At 43.6% G+C, this 18,121-nt stretch overlaps 1 protein-coding gene across 1 annotated transcript; it reads right to left on the bottom strand.

Moving 5' to 3' along the window:
- Positions 1 to 3,825: 3,825 nt before the first annotated feature.
- Positions 3,826 to 11,958, bottom strand: crybgx (crystallin beta gamma X). Its single transcript, XM_061975182.1, has 6 exons — positions 11,847 to 11,958; positions 11,573 to 11,621; positions 11,166 to 11,287; positions 7,808 to 7,943; positions 6,672 to 6,811; positions 3,826 to 4,012 (listed from the first exon to the last, which is right to left on the bottom strand). Exons 1-6 carry the CDS (start codon positions 11,888 to 11,890, stop codon positions 3,880 to 3,882), a joined length of 624 nt encoding a protein of 207 aa, XP_061831166.1. The 5' UTR covers positions 11,891 to 11,958; the 3' UTR covers positions 3,826 to 3,879.
- Between the last annotated feature and the right edge of the window lie 6,163 nt (positions 11,959 to 18,121).

Raw genomic sequence — 18,121 nt, 5'->3', positions numbered from 1 at the left:
TTTTTTTTTTTTTTAAACCTGCGTTAGCATTATGATTACCGTATTTTCCGCACCATAAGGCGCCCTGGGTTATAAGCCGCGCCTTCAATGAACGGCATATTTCAAAACTTTGTCCACCTATAAGCCGCCCCGTGTTGTAAGCCGCATCTAACTGCGCTAAAGGAATGTCAAAAAAACAGTCAGATAGGTCAGTCAAACTTTAATAATATATTAAAAACCAGCGTTCTAACAACTCTGTTCACTCCCAAAATGTACGCAAATGTGCAATCACAAACATAGTAAAATTCAAAATAGTGCAGAGCAATAGCAACATAATGTTGCTCGAACGTTAATGTCACAACACACAAAATAAACATAACGCTCACCTTCTGAAGTTATTCTTCATTCATAAATCCCTCGAATTCTTCTCCTACGGTGTCCGAATTGAAAAGTTGGGCGAATGTGGGATCCAAAATGGCCGGCTCCGTCTCGTCGAAGTAATCGGAGTCAGTGTCGCTGTTGTCCAGCAGTTCTGTGAATCCTGCCTTCCGGAAAGCTCGGACCACAGTTGTGACCGAAATATCTGCCCAGGCATTTACGATCCATTGGCAGATGTTGGCGTATGTCGTCCGGCGCTGTCTCCCTGTCTTGGTGAACGTCACGTGTGTTCGCCTTCTGTCATCCACTGTTCCCACGCAGTTAGCAGTCTAGCTTCGAATGCTCTGTTGACACCAATATCTAGCGGCTGGAGGTCTTTTGTCAATCCACCCGGAATGACGGCGAGTATTGAATTAAGCGCGTAAGCGTGTCTCTTAATGTGATGTTATGAGCTAGCAAATATAACAACTACACTACCCAGCATGCAACGATAGTGACGAGCATGCGCGGTAGCCCTGAGAAGCGTTGTTGTATGCTGGGAGTTAGAATGTGGTTATGAGCACGCTGTGAGTAAACGTTGAGAACTCAGTTAACACGCCTCGTCTGCATTATTTATAATTAGACAGACAACACACTTAATAGGAGCCATTTTGGGGTCTTTACATAAACACACAAATGGAAATGAAACGTCACATATTCCAGCATGCACCGCGCGCTTCTTCTACGGGGAAAAAAGATGGCGGCTGTTTACCGTAGTTGCGAGACCTAAACTTTATGAAAATTAATATTAATATTAACCCATATATAAGGCGCACCGGATTATAAGGCGCACTGTCAGCTTTTGAGAAAATGTGTGGTTTTTAGGTGCGCCTTATAGTGCGGAAAATACGGTAAGTCTTCATCGAAACGGGAAGACACACCATCAGTCGGTAGTGATGGGCAGTAGCGCGCTAAGTAGCTTAACTACATCGGTACTTTAACTTGAACTTACATTTCCCAGTAGTAGCTATTTTTAGATCCATGTAGCATCCTTCAAATCCGCGCTACAAAGCGAGAAACGGGACTGCTCGACCATGGGGAGAAAAAAAAAAAATATGGAGAAAATCCATGATGTTTACATAAGGTGAGTCTCAATTGGATAAGGTTAGGGCAAAACATTATGAGCATGCCCATCAAAGGCGGTTCAAAACCAGGAAGCATAATCATAACACAATGTGATGACTTGGAAGGAAAACATACTTGAAAATGGCTTGGGGATTCTCTCCGGCAGATGTTTCAAATGCTGCCAGTGATAACGTTACCACCAGTGATAAAGACGATATCCAGGAAATCAACAATTCTGCGCCTCCTTGGTTATACAGGTAAAAGCCAGTAAATTAGAATATTTTGAAAAACTTGATTTATTTCAGTAATTGCATTCAAAAGGTGTAACTTGTACATTATATTTATTCATTGCACACAGACTGATGCATTCAAATGTTTATTTCATTTAATTTTGATGATTTGAAGTGGCAACAAATGAAAATCCAAAATTCCGTGTGTCACAAAATTAGAATATTACTTAAGGCTAATACAAAAAAGGGATTTTTAGAAATGTTGGCCAACTGAAAAGTATGAAAATGAAAAATATGAGCATGTACAATACTCAATACTTGGTTGGAGCTCCTTTTGCCTCAATTACTGCGTTAATGCGGCGTGGCATGGAGTCGATGAGTTTCTGGCACTGCTCAGGTGTTATGAGAGCCCAGGTTGCTCTGATAGTGGCCTTCAACTCTTCTGCGTTTTTGGGTCTGGCATTCTGCATCTTCCTTTTCACAATACCCCACAGATTTTCTATGGGGCTAAGGTCAGGGGAGTTGGCGGGCCAATTTAGAACAGAAATACCATGGTCCGTAAACCAGGCACGGGTAGATTTTGCGCTGTGTGCAGGCGCCAAGTCCTGTTGGAACTTGAAATCTCCATCTCCATAGAGCAGGTCAGCAGCAGGAAGCATGAAGTGCTCTAAAACTTGCTGGTAGACGGCTGCGTTGACCCTGGATCTCAGGAAACAGAGTGGACCGACACCAGCAGATGACATGGCACCCCAAACCATCACCCAACCATGCAAATTTTGCATTTCCTTTGGAAATCGAGGTCCCAGAGTCTGGAGGAAGACAGGAGAGGCACAGGATCCACGTTGCCTGAAGTCTAGTGTCAAGTTTCCACCATCAGTGATGGTTTGGGGTGCCATGTCATCTGCTGGTGTCGGTCCACTCTGTTTCCTGAGATCCAGGGTCAACGCAGCCGTCTACCAGCAAGTTTTAGAGCACTTCATGCTTCCTGCTGCTGACCTGCTCTATGGAGATGGAGATTTCCAGTTCCAACAGGACTTGGCGCCTGCACACAGCGCAAAATCTACCCGTGCCTGGTTTACGGACCATGGTATTTCTGTTCTAAATTGGCCCGCCAACTCCCCTGACCTTAGCCCCATAGAAAATCTGTGGGGTATTGTGAAAAGGAAGATGCAGAATGCCAGACCCAAAAACGCAGAAGAGTTGAAGGCCACTATGAGAGCAACCTGGGCTCTCATAAAACCTGAGCAGTGCCAGAAACTCATCGACTCCATGCCACGCCGCATTAACGCAGTAATTGAGGCAAAAGGAGCTCCAACCAAGTATTGAGTATTGTACATGCTCATATTTTTCATTTTCATACTTTTCAGTTGGCCAACATTTCTAAAAATCCCTTTTTTGTATTAGCCTTAAGTAATATTCTAATTTTGTGACACACGGAATTTTGGATTTTCATTTGTTGCCACTTCAAATCATCAAAATTAAATGAAATAAATATTTGAATGCATCAGTCTGTGTGCAATGAATAAATATAATGTACAAGTTACACCTTTTGAATGCAATTACTAAAATAAATCAAGTTTTTCAAAATATTCTAATTTACTGGCTTTTACCTGTAGATAAGTTAAGTTAAGTTAAAGTACCAATGATTGTCACATACGCGAAAATATTCTCTGCATTTGACCCATCACCCTTGATCACCTCCTGGGAGGTGAGGGGAGCAGTGAGCAGCAGCGGTGGCTGCGCCCGGGAATCGTTTTTGGTGATTCAACCCCCAATTCCAACCCTTGATGCTGAGTGTCAAGCAGGGAGGCAATGACTCCCATTTTTATAGTCTTTGGTATGACTCGGCCGGGGTTTGAACTCACGCCACACATTGTAAAAGCTGCTGGGTTCAAAGTTTGGGTAAAGAGTAGTGACGGAGTCCAGAAATTTTCTGAAGTTTTTAGTTTGGCGTTTAACCAGCCAGGTTTTAAATCTTTTTTTGGTGTTTTTATTGTAATGTCTGCAAGATTTTGAGGGTTTTAATTCCACCATATTTCGGTTGCTATTTAACGTCTGTGCAGTCCATGCAATGTTTCACAGCAACATTTCTGCACTTCTTTGAACAAAATGATATTGGCAGACAAAAAGGAAATCTGTTTATGAAAGTGTTTTATGATGGACTCAATTTTGTAATAAAAATGTACAGTTAGTTGAAGCGGACTCTTCTCATAGAACCAACGGTGTTGTTCTGGCTGCCCCAGTCTGAGAAGTTGTTGTAGTCTCGTTTCTCCAGGACGTAATGAGACCCTCTGTAGTTCGGCTCTTGATACACAACCCACCTGTGTAACACAGCAAAGATTAAGCACCCTGACCTTAAAAAAAAATACAACCATGAATGAAATTGTCTATTTTGAATCTTGACTGGCATGCTATGCAATTAATTAGGGGTACAACCATATAATTAGTATAACACTGAGGTACTCATCTAAAATTGTAATAGGTCCAGATATAGAACATTTCTTATGTGAAAGTTAGCTTCTTTTGTCTGTCTCTTCATTTAAAGTCGCCATGTTTACCGCCTGGATTGCACAGATTTGATTGGCTGAGCAGTATCTCGTGGGATGGTTTAACTCGCATGCAATTGGTGCGGGTTGGGGAAGAGCTCTTGCCCCAAGTGGAGGAGTTCAAGTACCTCAGAGTCTTGTTCACAAGTGAGGGAAGAGTGGATCACGAGATCGACAGGCCTCTTCAGTAATGCGGACACTATCGATCCGTTGTGGTAAAAAAGGAGCTAAGCCGGAAGGCAAAGCTCTCAATTTACCAGTTGATCTATGTTCCCATCCTCACCTATGGTCATGAGCTTTGGGTTATGACAGAAAGGTCATAACCCAAAAGCAAGATCATGGGTACAAGCACCCGAAGTGAGTTTCCCCCGTCGGGTGGCGGGGCTCTCCCTTAGAGATAGGGTGAGAAGCTCTGTCATCCGGGAGGAGCTCAAAATAAAACTGCTGCTCTTCCCCATCGAGGAGCCAGATGATGTGGTTTCGGGCATCTGGTCAGGATGCCTCCCTGGGGAGGTGTTTAGGGCACGTCCGACTGGTAGCAGGCTATGGGGAAGACCCAGGACATGTTGGGAAGATCATCACTCGGCTGTCCTGGGAATGCCTCGGGAACCCCCGGGAGGAGCTGGACGAAGTGGCTGGGGAGAGGGAAGTCTGGGCTTCTCCGCTTAGGCTGCTGCCCCCGCGACCCGACCTCGGATAAGCGGAAGAAAATGGCTGGATGGATGGGCAATTAGTCAGTGTATTTCCTGATCCGATGAACTAGTACTGTAAAGTCTATAATTGTTGCGTCAGTCAAACGAGAAGCGCTCAATCAAAACTAAATATTTAAATAAGTATTTGACTATCGATCCAGGTCCATATGGGATGCCGTCTGGTTCTGTACTTGGACCGCCAGTTACTATATCCCTGTTATAATATATCAAACTTATTGCAAAAGTCAAACTACAACAATAAAGACTAAATTCTTGACTAAATCTGGACCAAATCCTCTGTCAAGTATTGGAGCAATTTGACGCCATCTTGACCCTGAGATTTAAAAGTTTCTTAACACCTATTTTGGTTTTGATACTTTTGATTTAGTTCATTACACATATTTGTTAAGCCAGCGCAACACTATGGGCCTGGTTTCCTAAGATCCAAATACCTTCCGCGATACAGTGTGTGCAATCTATAAAATAGCATGTACTATTAGTGGGCGTGTTTCATGCCATCTACTAACACTGCTTGTGTGATTGAAAAGTGGCGCAAACTGCCTTATTTAAATGATGATTTTGCATGTACTATACGGGGCATCACCACGGAGATACTCTCATTTACTGCATTTACTTACTTATTTTATCATGCTCCTACCTGTAGCGTTTTGCTATGTTTTCAAATATGCAGAAGACATACCACTTTTTATTGGCATTTTTGAAGCAGCCGTGCAGTGCATCCACATTGACATTACTTTTCTTTTACTGCTGAAGGTGCATACTCCAAGAAGTTTTTATCATATATAATATGTAAGTAATACCTATTCTATGCGGAAAAAAAACATCAAAAAATATTAACTGACACCAAAACCCATCAACTCAATTTGTTTTAATCAGTCCCCTTAACTCATCCAGCAGCTATGAAATTATAAAAGGATGTTGCTGAATAGACGATGTGTAATATTTTATTTTTGACCATCCAAATATGTTGAAACATACACGTAGGACGGAGGATTCTCTATCCATCGTGTGTCTTTGCAGCACAAGCACTTCTCTCACAGCCATGTGTGGAACTGTGTCATGTCCTTTTCAAACGTGCTAAATAAAACGTAGAATGTTGCTTCCAAAATGGTGATGAGTGTTGATAAATCACATTTAAAATGTATTTGCATTTTCCTCTCCCAGTATTGAGCGCGTTTTGATAATCAGCATATATTCTGCATTTTAATGAAGGCAGAGACGCAAAATGGATTGGATGACTTATTCTGCACAATTAACAGACGCAATCCACTTTGCACATGTTTAGTAGACCAGCTTTGTATATGCTATAACATTTGCACATGTTTTAGTATATCCATCCATCCATTTTCTATCGCTTGTCCCTTTTGGGGTCGCCGGGGGTGCTGGAGCCTATCTCAGCTGTATTCGGGCGGAAGGCGGGGTACACCCTGGATAAGTCGCCACCTCATCGCAGGGTTAAATGCTGGTCCTAAATGTATTTAAATGGGTCCTAAAAAGTTTAGTATTTGATTACGCTGCCTAAGCTAAGCAGAAATTGGTTGAGAACACGCTTCCAATCTTGTCAATGGATCGAGACTTTTTTGATGAGAATCAAGTTGGGGCAAGGAGTATAATCCATCCATCCATTTTCTACCGCTTGTCCCTTTTGGGGTATATCTTAAATAATAAATGCAAGCTTATTATTGTAAATGTTGTCTGAAACCGGGAGGGCCGGCACTCACGCTCCTCCCAGCACACGGATGGAGGCTAATCTGTTGAGGCTGTAGCGGCTCATCAGGTTGGGAATGTCATCCTGGATTTCCATCTTCTTACCGGAGAAGCCGGCTCGTTCAAATAGCTGAGCTTTGGCAGGATTGTTGTCCTGTAAAACACAACAACATTTTCCATTGAGGGCTGCATATAGAAAATTTGACACTATAACTATGATATTCTTCACTTACATTTTAACACACTACTATCAAGTCACTGTGGCTAAATATGATATTAAATACATGGTATGGGTAACTAAGGGACCCTTTTAAACTCATTCTCCTTAATTGTCTTCGCAATTTCCCCAAGGAGGTTTATGTAATCACTGGGCTTGTGAGTTTGCAACATAACCCGAAAAGATATTGCCGCATTTTGATGAAACTTTCAGGAAATGTTAGAAATGGGGTAAGGAACAAATGGTTCGATTTTGAGGGCGATCCAGATCATTTCGACTATATTATTATTATTATTATTTGTTACAAGACTGAACTTCTTTGTGTGTGCTAGCTTCCCCGCCTCCACCCACAGATACAAAACAGTGGACGACTGACAAGAGGGCCTTTTTGTAGCCTGTTTGGAAGCGACAGATGAACAAAACAAACATGTCCTCACATGAAGATTTCCTTTGATTTACTGGGGTTTGTCTGTTTGTTAGTAAGCAACATAACACAGAAGGTTTTGGTGGATTTTGATGTAACTTTCAAGAAATGGGATTGGGAAAAAGTGATTAGATTTTTGGAATATTCCAGATTTGGATTCAGGAATTTTCAAAAAGAATTATTCTGCGCTCTCCAAGTGCTTTTCTACTTATTAGTTATGAAACACTTTTTTTTATTTTTTATTACAGAACTTTAAAATATTCAGAAACTTGCCAAATCTTGGGAGCATGTGTAATCTAGTGAACATTGTTCATCATGACGGCACACACGGTAATCATCATAGACAATATACTGTACGATACAGAGCTAGTCGGCCATTTTTGTTTGTACCTGCCATTTTGGGGCGGAGAGATTTGGGCAATTTTCAGTTTTTCTTTGATTTCTGTGTAATGTTCTGACGTCGGCCTTATGTGATCTCTTCTGATGTTACACGTGTGCTGCTCTCTCACCTGTTTGACAGCTCGCACGGAGGAGATGTGGTCCACCTGTGCACACCACTTGTCATAGCAGCTGTACTTGCCGTGATCAGACATGTCCCACAGGTACTGGCGACCTCGGAAGTTCTCGTGCTCGTAACCAATCCATCTAAATGGAACAGTGAGAAGAGTCAAAGAGATAGTGAGCTCCATTATCATCGGTAGTACAATTGTGTGTGACCAGAGGAAGACACAATGATTTCATTCATTCATTTCCAATTAAAGGCCATTTGAATGTAGAATGCCCTTATTTGTTTTCCTTCCTGTGTAGGCCCTGTATTAGTATGTAGCAGTGACCTCTTCTTACCTCTAGGAGGCAGTGGGCAGGCCCTGAATGCAGAGTCCTGTATAAAGACAGTCTGGACAACTAAGCAACAGGTGCAATGTTGGACACCAAGGGCGTGTGCGACTGTGCATGCAATTAAGTCGTTCTGAAGGTAGTTTTCCTGACAAAATAAACCATAACACTACGTCTAATTAAAAGTCTAAATATACCCCAGCTCATAAACTTGCAATAAAACATGCTTTTTTTCCCCGTCAAAGTATAATTTTAGGGCAATTTTGCAGCGGTATTTCATGCACTTCGCTGCTATATTCATGCAGTGTTTAGTGACCAGCAGGCTTCTAATGCCCCCGCCGGCGCAATGCACATCAGAAAATACATCCATCCATCCATCCATCCATCTTCTTCCGCTTATCCGAGGTCGGGTCGCGGGGGCAGCAGCCTAAGCAGGGAAGCCCAGACTTCCCTCTCCCCAGCCACTTCGTCCAGCTCCTCCCGGGGATCCCGAGGCGTTCCCAGGCCAGCCGGGAGACATAGTCTTCCCAACGTGTCCTGGGTCTTCCTCGTGGCCTCCTACCGGTCGGACATGCCCTAAACACCTCCTTAGGGAGGCGCTCGGGTGGCATCCTGACCAGATGCCCGAACCACCTCATCTGGCTCCTCTCGATGCGGAGGAGCAGCGGCTTTACTTTGAGCTCCCCCCGGATGACAGAGCTTCTCACCCTATCTCTAAGGGAGAGCCCCGCCACCCGGCGGAGGAAACTCATTTCGGCCGCTTGTACCCGTGATCTTGTCCTTTCGGTCATAACCCAAAGCTCATGACCATAGGTGAGGATGGGAACGTAGAACGACCGGTAAATTGAGAGCTTTGCCTTCCGGCTCAGCTCCTTCTTCACCACAACGGATCGATACAGCGTCCGCATTACTGAAGACGCCGCACCGATCCGCCTGTCGATCTCACGATCCACTCTTCCCTCACTCGTGAACAAGACTCCGAGGTACTTGAACTCCTCCACTTGGGGCAAGATCTCCTCCCCAACCCGGAGATGGCACTCCACCCTTTTCCGGGCGAGAACCATGGACTCGGACTTGGAGGTGCTGATTCTCATCCCAGTCGCTTCACACTCAGCTGCGAACCGATCCAGTGAGAGCTGAAGATCCTGGCCAGATGAAGCCATCAGGACCAAATCATCTGCAAAAAGCAGAGACCTAATCCTGCAGCCACCAAACCAGTAAATCAGAAAATACAGAACAACTAAAAAACATGTTACACTCATTTTGCCAAAATCCTCATTAGCTTTGGATCAACAACTACAGATAAATTATGACTGGTGTGTGAAGTATGTACTGTGGTGGCTGCCTCCAATGTATAGTTTGTAATTAATGCGCTATATGCCCGTGCTTTTATTTTTTTAAATATTTTTCATAGGTTTTGCTTTGGCGAGTATTCATTCACTTTTACTGCGAGAGAGATATACTACCTTTCCCATGTGTATGTATGCTTGCTTACCTCGTACAAGATACTGTTGTTATTCATTAGCACTCTAGCCTTCTAATTCTTCTCATTCTAAATAGTCTTCTAGCCAATCTTTACTTTCCATAATTTTATTTGATGTGATTCAAATGCTATTGGCGAGTGGAGCGTCCCAATGCCGCACATTCGGGCAGGTTTACGCAGCAAAAAACTAGTTGATTAAAATAAATGTCTAAACATTTGACAACCAAACAATTACACAAGGCGAATCAGTAAAGAATCTGGGTATTATCTTCGACCCAACTCTCTAGTTTGAATCACACATTAAGAGTGTTACTAAAACGGCCTTCTTTCATCTCCGTAATATCGCTAAAATTCGTTCTATTTTATCCACTAGCGACGCTGAGATCATTATTCATGCGTTCGTTACGTCTCGTCTCGACTACTGTAACGTATTATTTTCGGGTCTCCCTATGTCTAGCATTAAAAAATTACAGTTGGTACAAAATGCGGCTGCTAGACTTTTGACAAGAACAAGAAAGTTTGATCATATTACGTCTATACTGGCTCACCTGCACTGGCTTCCTGTGCACTTAAGATGTGACTTTAAGGTTTTACTACTTACGTATAAAATACTACACGGTCTAGCTCCGTCCTATCTTGTCGATTGCATTGTACCATATGTCCCGGCAAGAAATCTGCGTTCAAAGAACTGCGGCTTATTAGTGATTCCCAGAGCCCAAAAAAAGTCTGCGGGCTATAGAGCGTTTTCTATTCGGGCTCCAGTACTATGGAATGCCCTCCCGGTAACAATTAGAGATGCTACCTCAGTAGAAGCATTTAAGTCCCATCTTAAAACTCATTTGTATACTCTAGCCTTTAAATAGCCCCCCTGTTAGACCAGTTGATCTGCCGTTTCTTTTCTTTTCTCCTCTGCTCCCCTTTTCCTTGAGGGGGGGGGGGGGGGCACAGGTCCGGTGGCCATGGATGAAGTGCTGGCTGTCCAGAGTCGGGACCCGGGGTGGACCGCTCGCCTGTGCATCGGCTGGGAACATCTCTACGCTGCTGACCCGTCTCCGCTCGGGATGGTGTCCTGCTGGCCCCACTATGGACTGGACTCTTACTATTATGTTGGATCCACTATGGACTGGACTCTCACAATATTATGTCAGACCCACTCGACATCCATTGCTTTCGGTCTCCCCTAGAGGGGGGGGGGTTACCCACATTTGCGGTCCTCTCCAAGGTTTCTCATAGTCATTCACATCGACGTCCCACTGGGGTGAGTTTTTCCTTGCCCGTATGTGGGCTTTGTACCGAGGATGTCGTTGTGGCTTGTGCAGCCCTTTGAGACACTTGTGATTTAGGGCTATATAAATAAAGATTGATTGATTGATTGATAAAGAGGAAGTTCAGTGTCGCTTAGCAGCGGCTCCAAAATAGTGTCCAACATGGCGCCTTGTAGTCACGTGAGGGGCCGAGTTGTCCATACTTTGTCTATACACGGCTCTGCCTGTATGTATTAGCATGTAGCAGTGACCTCCTGTTACCTCTGGATAGCAGTGTGCACTTACGCTCCGCTCTCCACCTGCACAGAATTGCATCTCTCGGGGAAGTTTTTGTCACTGAGCCTGGAACAGTCAGAGCTCAGGTCCAGACGCCTGCCCGCAAAGTTTCGTTGCTCATAAAGGGTCACCTAAAATGACAATACCAAGGATTACTTGATCAGACCCAACCTTTATCACAATGCTTTTATTTGCTATTGGAGAAAAGCATCTATCAGTACATAATGGTTGACATACACAGGAGAGTACCTCCAAAAATGTAATAATAATGACTTAGATTTATATAGCGCTTTTCTAGACACTCAAAGCGCTTCACAGAGAAGTGAGAAGCCATCATTCATTCACACCTGTGAATAATAGCCCTAAGCGTTTTTTTTAAAATTTATTTTATTACAACTATAAGTAGTTGGACTCACCCTCCCACTGGACCCGTAGAAGGCACGTTGGAGTACAGACCCCAGCTTGCTGTAGATATGTACATATTTTCATTACATCACATTGCAAAGACAAATTATACAATTATTTAAAAACTAAAATGATATCTATTCAAAGCATGTGAACCCCTAAGACTCTCATAATCATAATTTTCTCGACACACTTTTCTCCTCAGCTTTTCTTTTCTTTTTTTTTGTGAAAGACTAGGCTGCAGCAAACGGGCCCACCACTTGCCGCAGGTGGCCGGCAACGTACCTGGTTGGTTGGGATAATCCTGGGAGCTTAGTGAAGATGTTCATGTCAGCTCGGTGAGGCCATGCCAAAGCTCCTTAAATACAGAATGTCGGGTTGAGCCGACAGCTACCAGAAAGCTCACAGCGATTCTCGCACAGCCCTCGACTCTATTGATATGCTAAACATGTGACTGCGCTCATGTTGTCTCCTCTGCGGGACACACGAACACGCCAGGTAGCACATTTGGGCGTGTGCTTGTAAATATACAAACAACAAGGTGAGAGAAACATCTCACATTTCGGCATGTACATGTGTGCACAGGAAAGTGCCGCGCGAGCTGTTTGAGCATGGAACAATTCAGCATTTTGCACAACAGCCTGTAAACAATACACCTGATGATAATGACTGCATTCACCCTTTGTGTTGCTTGAGTTCCAGCACACTGTGTTCACTAAAAGGTCACGACAATGAGAGGGGCTTCACTTTCCATACAAGGGCCCAATGGGAACATATGTTGCTGTTATACAGCACATGGATTAAACTTGTGGCTATAGTTAAACGTCACTGTGCTTGGGGAGGAGAGGAGACAAATACTGAACATCTAGAGCGATCCGATACCAAGCAAATACTGGGTCAGTATTGCCGATAGTTACCTTTTAACATTTTTCAAGATTGTTGATTTTTGCCTTTAATTGGTTGATCATCATTTTAGTTAGAATAAAAATGCAGGACGAAGACTTTAGGCAAACAGGAAAAATAATCTAATTTATTACTGACCAATTTAACAATATACAGGTAAAAGCCAGTAAATTAGAATATTTTGAAAAACTTGATTTATTTTAGTAATTGCATTCAAAAGGTGTAACTTGTACATTATATTTATTCATTGCACACAGACTGATGCATTCAAATATTTATTTCATTTAATTTTGATGATTTGAAGTGGCAACAAATGAAAATCCAAAATTCCGTGTGTCACAAAATTAGAATATTACTTAAGGCTAATACAAAAAAGGTATTTTCAGAAATGTTGGCCAACTGAAAAGTATGAAAATGAAAAATATGAGCATGTACAATACTCAATACTTGGTTGGAGCTCCTTTTGCCTCAATTACTGCGTTAATGCGGCGTGGCATGGAGTCGATGAGTTTCTGGCACTGCTCAGGTGTTATGAGAGCCCAGGTTGCTCTGATAGTGGCCTTCAACTCTTCTGCGTTTTTGGGTCTGGCATTCTGCATCTTCCTTTTCACAATACCCCACAGATTTTCTATGGGGCTAAGGTCAGGGGAGTTGGCGGGCCAATTTAGAACAGAAATACCATAGTCCGTAAACCAGGCACGGGTAGATTTTGTGCTGTGTGCAGGCGCCAAGTCCTGTTGGAACTTGAAATCTCCATCTCCATAGAGCAGGTCAGCAGCAGGAAGCATGAAGTGCTCTAAAACTTGCTGGTAGACGGCTGCGTTGACCCTGGATCTCAGGAAACAGAGTGGACCGATACCAGCAGATGACATGGCACCCCAAACCATCACTGATGGTGGAAACTTGACACTAGACTTCAGGCAACGTGGATCCTGTGCCTTTCCTGTCTTCCTCCAGACTCTGGGACCTCGATTTCCAAAGGAAATGCAAAATTTGCATGGTTGGGTGATGGTTTGGGGTGCCATGTCATCTGCTGGTGTCGGTCCACTCTGTTTCCTGAGATCCAGGGTCAACGCAGCCGTCTACCAGCAAGTTTTAGAGCACTTCATGCTTCCTGCTGCTGACCTGCTCTATGGAGATGGAGATTTCAAGTTCCAACAGGACTTGGCGCCTGCACACAGCGCAAAATCTACCCGTGCCTGGTTTACGGACCATGGTATTTCTGTTCTAAATTGGCCCGCCAACTCCCCTGACCTTAGCCCCATAGAAAATCTGTGGGGTATTGTGAAAAGGAAGATGCAGAATGCCAGACCCAAAAACGCAGAAGAGTTGAAGGCCACTATCAGAGCAACCTGGGCTCTCATAACACCTGAGCAGTGCCAGAAACTCATCGACTCCATGCCACGCCGCATTAACGCAGTAATTGAGGCAAAAGGAGCTCCAACCAAGTATTGAGTATTGTACATGCTCATATTTTTCATTTTCATACTTTTCAGTTGGCCAACATTTCTAAAAATCCCTTTTTTGTATTAGCCTTAAGTAATATTCTAATTTTGTGACACACGGAATTTTGGATTTTCATTTGTTGCCACTTCAAATCATCAAAATTAAATGAAATAAACATTTGAATGCATCAGTCTGTGTGCAATGAATAAATATAATGTACAAGTTACACCTTTTGAATGCAATTACTGAAATAAATCAAGTTTTTCAAAATATTCTAATTTACTGGCTTTTACCTGTACAGTGGTAACTCCTGTGATGAGGTGGCGACTTGTCCAGGGTGTACCCCGCCTTACGCCCGAATGCAGCTGAGATAGGCTCCGGCTCTCTCCGCAAGCCCGAAAGGGACAAGCGGTAGAAAATGGATGGCTGGACAGTGGTAACTCAACTTCAAAATGTTTTGAAGTTGAGTTACCACTGTATACTTTTAGTATCCCTGCCATGAGTTGGCGTAGCAAACATCACAGTGAAGCCCATAAGACACAGGTGTCCAAATCTGGCCCACCGCATCATTTTATGTTGTTCACCATATGATTTTAATGTGGCCCGCCACATAATATTGTAGACCACCACTTAATTTTAATGTAGCCTGTCCCATAATTTTAAAGTGACATGCCACATAATTCTAATGTGGCCTGCCACATTTAATGTCGCTTTCCACCTCATTTTAAAACGGCCCACCTCTTAATTTCATGTTGTCTGCCATATGGACAGGAGTTTTTGTGTAAAAGTAGACAGTTTTATGTCGTCCACAGCTCCTTTACCACATGGGGTCCCCCAGGGCTCAATCCTTGCCCCAATTTTATTTGCGCTTTACCTTCTCCCCCTTGGTTCTATTTTTAGGAAGTACAGTATTGCATTTCATTTTTATGCCGATGATTGCCAGATTTATTTTCCCATGGCACAAAATAACACGGTTCAACGTCTTATTGACTGCCTGCACGACATCAAAGTCTGGCTTTCAGCTAACTTCCTGAGCCTAAATGAAGATAAAACAGAAGTTATGTTGTTCGGTCCAAGTCGCTCTCCCTCCCCCAACGTTGACCTCGGCACTCTGACCCCGTATCTCAGCGACTCTGTCACAAACCTGGGGGTAAAGTTTGACTCAGATTTTAAATTCGAAAAACAAATCAGCAGCGTCGTTCAAAAAAGCTTTTATCAATTACGCCAAATAGCGAAAGTGAAACCGCTTCTATCAAGACATGATCTTGAGAAATTAATCCACGCTTTTATCTCGACTCGTCTTGATTATTGTAATGCCCTGTATGTTGGCATTAGCCAGGCCTCCCTCGCCCGCCTGCAGCTCGTGCAGAACTCTGCTGCTCGTCTGCTAACACAGACCCGCAGACGTGAGCACATCACCCCTATTTTAGCGTCCCTTCACTGGCTCCCTGTGCGTTACCGAATACATTTTAAACTCCTTTTATTTGTTTTTAAATGTCTAAACAACCTCGCGCCAACCTATCTCTCCGACCTCCTTCAGCCTTACTGCCCCACCCGATCCTTAAGATCAGCCGATCAGCTGCTGTTGACGGTCCCTGACACAAGGCTGAAGCTTAGAGGTGACAGAGCTTTCGCCGTTGCTGCTCCCAAGCTCTGGAACGACCTACCCCTGAGTGTTAGACAAGCCTCCTCTCTTCCTGTTTTTAAATCTCTCTTAAAAACATACTTTTATTCCATGGCTTTTAACACTGAGTGATATCCATCCTGCAATGGCGCCCCATAATACACCTGCTGTGATCCTGTTTTTATGTTTTTATGTTTTTATTAATTCTATTGTAATTATTTATTTTTTATCGTGTTCTGTTTGTGTTGTGTTGTGTTTGCTCGGTACTCGTTTTATCTTTTAACCTGCTCATTGTACAGCACTTTGGCTACCCCTGTGGTAAATTTTAAATGTGCTCTATAAATAAAGTTGATTTGATTTGATTTGATATGATTTTACAAAAGGCGCAACATATTGTTTTATGATTGAGCCAAGTACGAACCTCGGAGGGATTGGGTGGGTTGTCTGGAGGCAACAAGTGGCTGCTCGGGAGAAAGCCGCTGACGAGAAGTTTGACGAGTTTTAACGTGGCATGCCATATAATTCTAATATGGTCAACCACATAATTTTATGTGGCCCGCCACATATTGTAGACCACCACTTAATTTTAATGTAGCCCGTCCCTTAATTTTAAAGTGACATGCCACATAATTCTAATGTGGCCCGCCACATTCTTTAATGTGGGTTTCCACCTCATTTTAAAATAACCCACCACATCATTTCATGTTGTCTGCCATATGATTTTATAAAAGGTGCGACATATTTTAAGTGGCCCACCACATCATTTTATTGTGGCAGCGACATCATGTTATTGTGGCCCGCCACTTAATTTTAAAATGGCATGCCACATAATTCTGATATGGTCCACCACATCATTTTATGAGGCCCACCACATCATTTACGTGGCCTGCAAAATGCTGGAAATAAAAAAGTACTATCTGGCTAAATGTAATTGTTCTTTCAATTTTGGCAGAAAAATATTGCACATGCAAATGCAAATATTCTACACTTTATTACCTGATGTTCCAAGCATTTATTTTTTTAGTTATCAAAAACACTTAAATATCTGCTTGCCTTAAGATTTGAAAGCAAGTCTGTAAAAAATGTAATTATCGAAAACAGTTGCCATTGCAAATTGTTTAACAAAGCTGTTATATATTTATATTCATATATATTCATACATGTGGCCCTCTGAGGGCAGCCATGGCTGCGATGTTGCCCTCAATAAAAATGACTTTGAAAACCCTTGCCATAATATCTGCCCAAAAGAACCCATCTTACTCGCTAACATTATCTTATAACCAGAGTTCGACAGAACTTTGTCTTTCTAAGCGAAGGAAAAAAGTGAGTGTGAAGGACAGTGCTGAGAAGAAGAAGTAGATGACAGTAATATGTAACAGGGGCCTAGCGGAGGATTAAAGGGGGCTTTTTCAGGGGTGGGGATGATGTCAAAAAGGGGGCATGGCCTAATGCACCTACTGTCCAGGGGGGTCAGTGGGAGAATGACATAAGCAGGGGGCGTGACCTAAACCATAATTAAACCGAAAGTAGGTATACATCATATCCGGCCATTTTGTGTTGTAGGTTTTTTTTTTTTAAGGATCCTACTGTCAGGCTTGTCCCTGACAGTTTGGTCAAGTTTTAGTTTTCCCTCTGTCATTTCCTGTCAACGCTCTTATTTTGGTTATTTCCTCATTGTCTCCCTGAGTGCTGCTTCCCCTCAGCTGCGGCTGATTGGCACCTGGCCACACCTGGTGTCAATCAGCCAGCTGCTATTTAAACCTGCCTTGCCCTCCAGTCAGTGCTGGATTATTGTCATTGTCGATGTCACTACTACCTGTCATAATACTTGTCGTTGTAGCTCTGTCTACTTTTGTTCACTCTGCTCATGTCATAGTTCCTTCGTGTCACAGTAAGTGTTTTTGTTTCTTGTCGACAGTTAGCCTTTGTGCTATTTTAGTTCATAGCCAAGTTTGTTCTCCGCCTTTTGTTTGTACCCTTTTTTTTTTTTTTTTTTTACTATAGTGTTAAAGTAAATCATGTTTTCTTGTACCAAGCCTGCCGCCATCTCTGCATCTTGGGGTTCGTCACCAACAAACTCTGACATAATAATCCAGCCAAATTCGAACCTCGCAGAGATGTCCATGGCGGAGAGGCTTAACAAAGCTTTGGACTTAATGGCTAATTTGAAGAGAAGTTCGGCCGCTTTTCAAGCCCTCTCCCACGCCATCATCTCCGAGGGGTCTGCAACAGACAGCGCCATCTCCGAGGGGTCTGCAACAGACGGCGCCATCTCCGAGGGGTCTGCAACAGACGCCACCATCATCTCCGGTGGGTCTGCAACCTACGGCGCCATCATGCACTCCGGTGGGCCAGCAGAGGGCACCACCACCATGCACTCCGGTGGGCCGGCAGACGCCACCATGCACTCCAGTGGGCCGGCAGACGCCACCATGCACTCCGGTGGGCCGGCAGACGCCACCATGCACTCCGGTGGGCCGGCAGACGCCACCATCTTCCTCTCCGGTGGGCCAGCAGCGGACGGCGCCACCATCCTCGTCTCCGGTGGGCCAGCAGCGGACGGCGCCACCATCCTCGTCTCCGGTGG

Source organism: Nerophis lumbriciformis, linkage group LG15 (assembly GCF_033978685.3).
Source record: "Nerophis lumbriciformis linkage group LG15, RoL_Nlum_v2.1, whole genome shotgun sequence".
Classification (NCBI taxonomy): Eukaryota; Metazoa; Chordata; class Actinopteri; order Syngnathiformes; family Syngnathidae; genus Nerophis; species Nerophis lumbriciformis.
This window is presented reverse-complemented; position numbering and strand designations above follow the sequence as displayed.

Bases quoted from the DNA above. Each gene is read 5' to 3' on its own strand.
- crybgx (XM_061975182.1), bottom strand. From the start codon at position 11,890: ATGAACATCTTCACTAAGCTCCCAGGATTATCCCAACCAACCAG. The intron at 7,944-11,165 runs GTAAGTGCACAC...TGTTCCATTTAG, and splicing joins GTGCAGGTGGAGAGCGGAGC to ATGGATTGGTTACGAGCACG. The intron at 4,013-6,671 runs GTGAGTGCCGGC...TGTGTTACACAG, and splicing joins ATCCGTGTGCTGGGAGGAGC to GTGGGTTGTGTATCAAGAGC.